Source organism: Oryctolagus cuniculus, chromosome 1 (genome assembly GCF_051225735.1).
Source record: "Oryctolagus cuniculus isolate XC-2025 breed Fujian yellow rabbit chromosome 1, ASM5122573v1, whole genome shotgun sequence".
NCBI lineage: Eukaryota > Metazoa > Chordata > Mammalia > Lagomorpha > Leporidae > Oryctolagus > Oryctolagus cuniculus.
This window is the reverse complement of record NC_142867.1, coordinates 16,112,792-16,119,930: the sequence shown is the minus strand read 5'-3', so window position 1 is coordinate 16,119,930 and position 7,139 is coordinate 16,112,792. Positions and strand designations below refer to the sequence as shown.

Here is a 7,139-nt window from a genome sequence, read left to right as displayed (position 1 = left end):
TAGGCCATAGCGGAGAGCTAGATAGGTGGTGGAGCGGCCAGGTCTCGAACCAGCGCCCATATGGGATGCTGGCATTGCAGTCAGTGGCTTAACCCGCTGTGCACAGCATCAGCCCTGATGTTCACTGCTTCTAGAGTAATGTCCTCTTCACTCCTTACATCTATGAACCCATCCCTTAATATTATATGCCACACTAATTTTGGTTCAATTGTAAGAAACCTGTTTATTTAAGTCCTGGTACTGCCTGCATTTTTTCTATCTTCCTATAGGAAGATATGACTATAGTCATTTAAAAATGTAATTTGTTATTATGTCAAAAGTATCATTAACCAACATAAAGGAGCTCAATAAAACATGTTAGAAGGGGGTTGGTGCTGTGGCATAGTGGGTAAACCCACAACCTGAGTGCAGGAATCCCATATGGGTGCTTATTCTAGTTCCGGCTGCTCCTCCTCTGATCCTTCTCTCTGCTGTGGCCTGGGAAAGCAGTAGAAGATGGCCCGCGTCCTTGGACCTCTGCTCCCATGTGGGAGACCTGGAAGAAGCTCCTGGCTCTTGGCTTCAGCTCGTCCCAGCTCTGGCCGTTGTGGCCATTTGGGGAGTGAACCAGCAGATGGAAGACCCCCTCTCCCCCACTTTCTGCATTTGTCTCTACTTCTCTGTAATTCTGCCTTCCAAAAAAAAAAAATGAATCTTTAAAAAATGCGTAAGAAGCTAGTTCACTTATTGTGATGCAGTAGGATAGGCTGCTGGTAGTGGTAGTGAGGAGTGAACTAGCAGGTGGCAGTGCTCTCATCCTCTCTCTGTGTCTCTCCATTCTGACTTTAAAGCAAATAATTCTTTTTAAAGTGCAAGTTGTTAACAAATGCTCCCTAGAGTGGTGTGGAACATGGTTGCTGTTGACAATATATACAACACATCCCCCAATTCCCAGAAACATTTTAAAAAATGAAAGAAAGCAGTAAAGGAAAGGACACTTCAGCAAATGATGGGTGACACTTGGGTGGGGGATGGAATTTTCATCAGCCAGGATGCAGGATTTCCTGTTTTAACCAAGGGATCCAGAGACATAGTGGCTCAACAAAGAAAATTAGATACAACACACAATTTATCTATGGTTTCTCCTGATTTCCTCTTGAGTAGTCTCGTGTTTGTACATGGCTATTTTTTAAACTTTTATTTAATGAATATAAATTTCCAAAGTACGGCTTATGGATTACAATGGCTGCCCCCCCCCCCATAACGTCCCTCCCACCCGCAACCCTCTCCTTTCCCACTCCCTCTCCCCTTCCATTCACATCAAGATTCATTTTCGTTTCTCTTTGTATACGGAAGATCAGTTTAGCATACATTAAGTAAGGATTTCAAAAGTTTGCTCCCACACAGAAACATAAAGTGAAAAATACTGTTTGAGTACTAGTTATAGCATTAAATCTCAATGTACATGGCTATTTTTCACAAAGTAACCCTTGGAATAGGTCCCTCTGTGCTATTGTTCTGTTCTGTTTTGTTTTTTTTTTCTTTTGTTTGCCCACTTCTGCATCATGGAAGAGAGTTCATCCAATATTTCACTTGGCATCCTCAACCTCAGGGTTAAGTAACTGTGAGATTTCTCCACTTTGGAAAAACTACAGTCTTTCTATCCATGTGCATGTTTCTTGGGAGGTAATTCAATTAATTAAGTAACTACAGACTTATTCAGATTATTCATTTTTCTTACATATTTTTAAATAATGTTACTTTTATTTAATTATCAAGCTTATTAGGAAAATGTTTATGTGTTATCTTTCTATTTGTGGTTTGCCCTATTTCCTATAAAATAAAATAATATACCGTGTTTCTTTCCTTAAAGCACTTGTAACGTTCGTTTTCTTTCTTCTCAGTGGTAACCTTCAAAATTAAAGTGCATATTTAAAATATTGAAATTAACATAATGTGCAAGGTAATTGTTAATTCAAGGTCCTCAATGTAGTTTAGATCCAACATTCATTTCTCATTCTTTGTATTGTTTTTATCATACATTTTACCTTTATGAATGTTTTAAATCCATCAGTGTAGTGTTGTGGAAGTCCTTTATTTTTTCATGTTTTTCATATTACTTTTCTGGAAAAAGGGTAAAATTTAATGCTTATAGACTGAGGAGGGTGGCAACTAACAAGGCTTTTCTGTTTAGATTCACCTCATGTCTATGTGTAGCATTCTAGCCCTGCTTGTAGAGCATGGAACCCATGGAGTGAGTCAGATGACAATCTTGGCAAGATTCAAAGGTTAATGGGTTGCTTTGGGGAAAGGGAAGTTCTAGATTCTATGATCCACTTTGGGAAAAGGGGGTCCCAGTATCTGTGGTGGGAGAAATAGGACTGGGAAGGTAAGAAAAATCTTGTTTCTGAGTCCCTTGAAGATTCGTGTTCTGAGTCCCATACATTTATATATGACATTTGATCACATATTTCAAAAAAATTACAGGTAAACAATTGGTTGTGGAAAGGAAAATTGGGATAATAGGTGAGTAGTAAGGGATCTACAAAGGAAGTAAAGACCATAGATCAAGATGAGAATGTACAGAAAAACAAATCTAAGAACACATAACAACTTTAACATGGAAGAGCTATTCTAAGGGATGGAATAATAGAATGGTAAGAACAATCTAGTTGGGGGGGAGGAAAAGGAGAGAATATGAGTCAGGTAATTAGACAATATCGTAATTTGAATGAAAGCAATTTAAAATTTTCAGTCAGATTTTGGCTTCTACTATGACCCAGAAGATGTATAAGAATTTCCCCACCATCATAAATAGTGATCAGCTTGGGCAAACTGGGTTTCAATATCAAACAGAACACAAGAAAACCTTGCTGCTGATGACTGCGCAGTTACCTTGCATACTGAGTTGGCATGGACATAGAACATCACTATCTCTCATTTGGTTTAAAACCAAAGGTTAAAGCTATTGTTAAACAGGTTGATGCTAGCTTCATCATCTCCTAATTAGGCTGTGTAAGCATTACTAAAGTTTAGGTGAGTAGAACTGCCTTTGTCAAGTTCACCAAATACGTAATAAATACAGAAGTATTTCTATTGCACATGCCAAGAATTTCCTGATACTCTGCATCATGTATACAGTCTCTGAAAAAGTAACTTTTAAATCTAAATGCAAATTGATTTTTGTCATGACTTAATGTAAAATTTACAAGAATCTTTTACTCTGATTGTATTTGTGCATTTTGTCAGATTCTTCCTTTGCTCTTTCTTCTTAAAAAATAATTGTCAATAAAATATTTCAACATTCATTTCGTGTCAACCATACCTAAGAAAATAGTTTGCTGGTTTATATACAAGAGATGAAAGTTTTTGACCACTAAATTGATTATAAAATATTTTTTCTAGTTTCAGGGTTCATTTTCTTTTCATTTTTTTAATGGAAAAACTACAATAAAATAGGAAAAACATATTGCAAAAATATCATTTGTATATGGCATTAGCATGCCTGGATAGAAAATATGTATTTTTTCTTCTGATATCTCAAAATATATACACAACAGCTGGTGAACACTTTTATAAAAAGTTTAACATAACACAAAAGATTATATAACTTTTGTCGTGTCATGTTATAAAATTTGGTACATAAAATGCAGATTAGATACTGAGTATACTGCTTAATGATCACTTTGCAATCTTCAATTACACATTCAAATGAACACTGTGTGTACAAAATGAAATATTTGGGAGAAATGATTTGTTAAAATATTAAAAGCAATTTGGAATTTTTATCATTTTCTTATTTAGATTTTGTGGTATTCTAATTAGTTTTAGTGACAAATATTATTCCCATGACAATTTCACACTTTTAAATATGAAAATGTTTCATTATGAAACTGTTTCATTTGAAATGTTATTATTTCCATTCTTGATGGTGTCAATCAGGGAGTTCTCTACCACCCTTGTTGAAAATTTTCTAATGTTACCTCTTATACAGTGTATGTATGTACAAAACAATACATAGTCATAAACAGGTATAAGTATTATGTGTTATAAAACAATAAATTAAATTTTTAAAATGACTTAAAGCATCAGAAAAGAAGACCAAGTCAGCAATTGCTCTCCATGTGTTAGCTTCTAAATGAAAAACCTAATATTGCTTCATTGATACTTCACTTTTGTCCTGAGAAACATGTTTTCCTTGGAATTGGGCCTCTGAGGATGATCAGATGTTGCACCATCATGAATTCCCAGCACACAAGGTCCATGATATTATCCAGGGATGAAGAAAGTCATCCTCTGCTCTGTATATATTCTCAATAGTTCCTGTCATTTTTCTTGAGACGTAACTTCCTGTGAAATTTTCCATTTGACCAGCACACATATAAACTTCTAGGGTGATTTATTTTAACACATAATAAAACAAAATGAAATCACAAAAATATACCATATTTTCTCAAAGAAAAAATACTATATGGCAGGGATTTTCAAATCCTTAAATAATTTACATATCTCATTTTTGTGTCAATTTTGAAATTGATGAATTTTTAGACAGATAATCTTGGAAGAATTTTTTCCTCAGCCTTTGGTTCACAGTAAGTAATATTCTCAAAATGGTTGAATTTGTCTCAGACTAAATAAAATGTGGTCTTTATCAGACTAATATGCATGCACACATGTATCATTTAGTCCCTACTATAAGTAATGTCAGGACTTATGTAACCAGAAATAGATAGTTGATGGAATGAGAGTCTACAAGCAATGTACCTATTTTGAAATTGTGAATTTTGGAAGATATTTTATTTTGAATGTGTAAAGTTAGGAAAATATTATATTCTAGATATTAATAATTATATGTAGTCTGTAACTTTAATAATCCCATTAGATTCCACTATTTATGGAATTCATTTAATAAATATAAACACTGTTCGAAATAAAGACAGTATATATTACATGGGATAAATATCTGTTATTTTTATTAGATTTTCTAAAATTAATTAATGACAGAAATACACTAATATTAACAGGTTGCTTGGAATCAACCTATCTTGGTAGAATTCAGTGTTGACAATTAATTATTATTACTCTGAGTTGCTTAGGATTTTGTGTTCTTTTTGCATATTAAGTTTTAGATAATGACATAACATTTTTGTTTCTATTAAATGTGTACCAAAGAAGCTACTTCTAATGAATTATGCATTATGTACCTTCTATTGTATAGTAAACATTTATCGATTTGTACCTGTATTTGCAAATAAAACTAAGCCTTCTTTCAGTACGCAGTGAAAACACCTTTTACTATCAATATCTAGAAGAATTCGGCTAATTAAATCCAGGGTCTTTTTATAACAAGTCCCTGGAGGTAATACCTACTAAGTGTGAATTTTGATTTCTTAGCAGCTTACAGCGGTTTGATGCCATGAGTAGAAGGAACAACACGAACGTGCCTGACTTCATCCTTACGGGATTGACAGATTCAGAAGGGATCCAGCTGCTCCTCTTTGCATTTTTTCTGCTGATTTACTTGATTACTGTGCTGGGGAATGTAGGGATGATATTGATAATCCGCCTGGACCCCCAACTTCACACCCCCATGTATTTTTTCCTCACTCAGCTGTCATTTCTTGACCTTAGTTACTCAACTGTCATCACCCCCAAAACATTGGAGAACTTACTGACCGCCACAGGGTACATTTCATTCATGGGCTGCTTCACCCAGTTGTTCTTTTTTGTCTTCTTAGCTGCTGCTGAATGTATTCTTCTCTCCTCGATGGCCTTTGATCGCTATGTAGCTATCTGCAATCCTCTGCACTATGCAGTTATTATGAACACAAGATGCTGCTATGCCCTCATCACTGGGTCCTATATGATAGGATTTATGGATTCCTCTATCAATGTTCTCTGTATGAGCAGACTGCAATTCTGTGACTCAAATGTAATCCGTCACTTTTTTTGTGATGCACCCCGTATTCTTGCTCTCTCCTGCACTGACACCTATGGCAATGAACTTATGATATTCATTGTTGCTGGCTCTACCATACTAGGGTCCTTTATCACAATAGCTGTGTCCTATGTGTCCATTCTCTCTTCTATTCTGAAAATAAATTCCACTTCAGGGAAGCAAAAAGCCTTCTCCACTTGTGCCTCCCATCTCCTGGGAGTCACCATATTTTATGGCACCATGATTTTCACTTACTTAAAACCAAGTAAGTCCTACTCCTTGGGAAAGGATCAAGTGGCTTCTGTTTTTTACACTATTGTGATCCCCATGCTCAATCCACTCATTTATAGTCTCAGGAACAAAGAAGTTAAGAATGCTCTTTATAGAGTTATGCAGAGAGATGTCTTCAGGACACTTCCAGGCATTTAAAATAGCAATGGTGCTAAACACACAACCTCATATTTACTTTCTTTTTTGCTCTTATTTACTTGGTATCTCTCTGAAAGCACTTGGACCCTTTTGTTAATGTGAACTTGAATTGAACAAACATGATCTTTTACATTTCCAGGAATGTGTTTGTAGATCTATGGTATAACTAGATAGAATATATGTTAAATCTATGGGTTATATATGCACGTGTTTAAGTATAATTACTGTGAATATTTTTAACTTTTATTTAATAAATATAAATTTCCAACGTACAACTTTTGTATTGTAGCAGGTTTTTCCCCTCATAACCTCCCTCCCACCTACAACCATCCCATCTCCTGCTCCCTCTCCCATCCCATTCACATCAAAATTCATTTTCAATTATCTTTATATTCAGAAGGTCAATTTAGTATATACTAAGTAAAGATTTCAACAGTTTGCACCCTAATTACTGTGTAAAATTTTAAAAATATATACTATTTAAAAATATGCCACACATATTTTCAAGCATACTCCAATTTTTAAGAATTTTCTTGTTGAAAATAGGTATGTTTTATGCTTAGTAAGAGATTCAGAAGTCATCTATGCTACATATGCAGAAAATTATTATAGAGTGGAAAAAATTGCTTGGTAATCAAATTTTTCATGATTTAGATTCTGGCTCTTCTACATTCCTAGCTGTAAAATCCTTCAGAAGTCACTTAAAATTCAATCTTGTTGGGGCTGGTACAGTGACACTGTGAGTTAACTTCCTGGCCTGAAGTGCTGGCATCCCATATGGGAGCCAGTTCAA

The 7,139-nt window shown here is 35.0% G+C and overlaps 1 protein-coding gene across 1 annotated transcript; it reads left to right on the top strand.

Moving 5' to 3' along the window:
- The first annotated feature begins 5,379 nt into the window (after positions 1 to 5,379).
- Positions 5,380 to 6,621, top strand: LOC100346685 (olfactory receptor 8H1). Its single transcript, XM_017349665.4, has one exon. The coding sequence runs from the start codon at positions 5,396 to 5,398 to the stop codon at positions 6,344 to 6,346; it is 951 nt and encodes a 316-aa protein (XP_017205154.3). The 5' UTR covers positions 5,380 to 5,395; the 3' UTR covers positions 6,347 to 6,621.
- Positions 6,622 to 7,139: the final 518 nt, after the last annotated feature.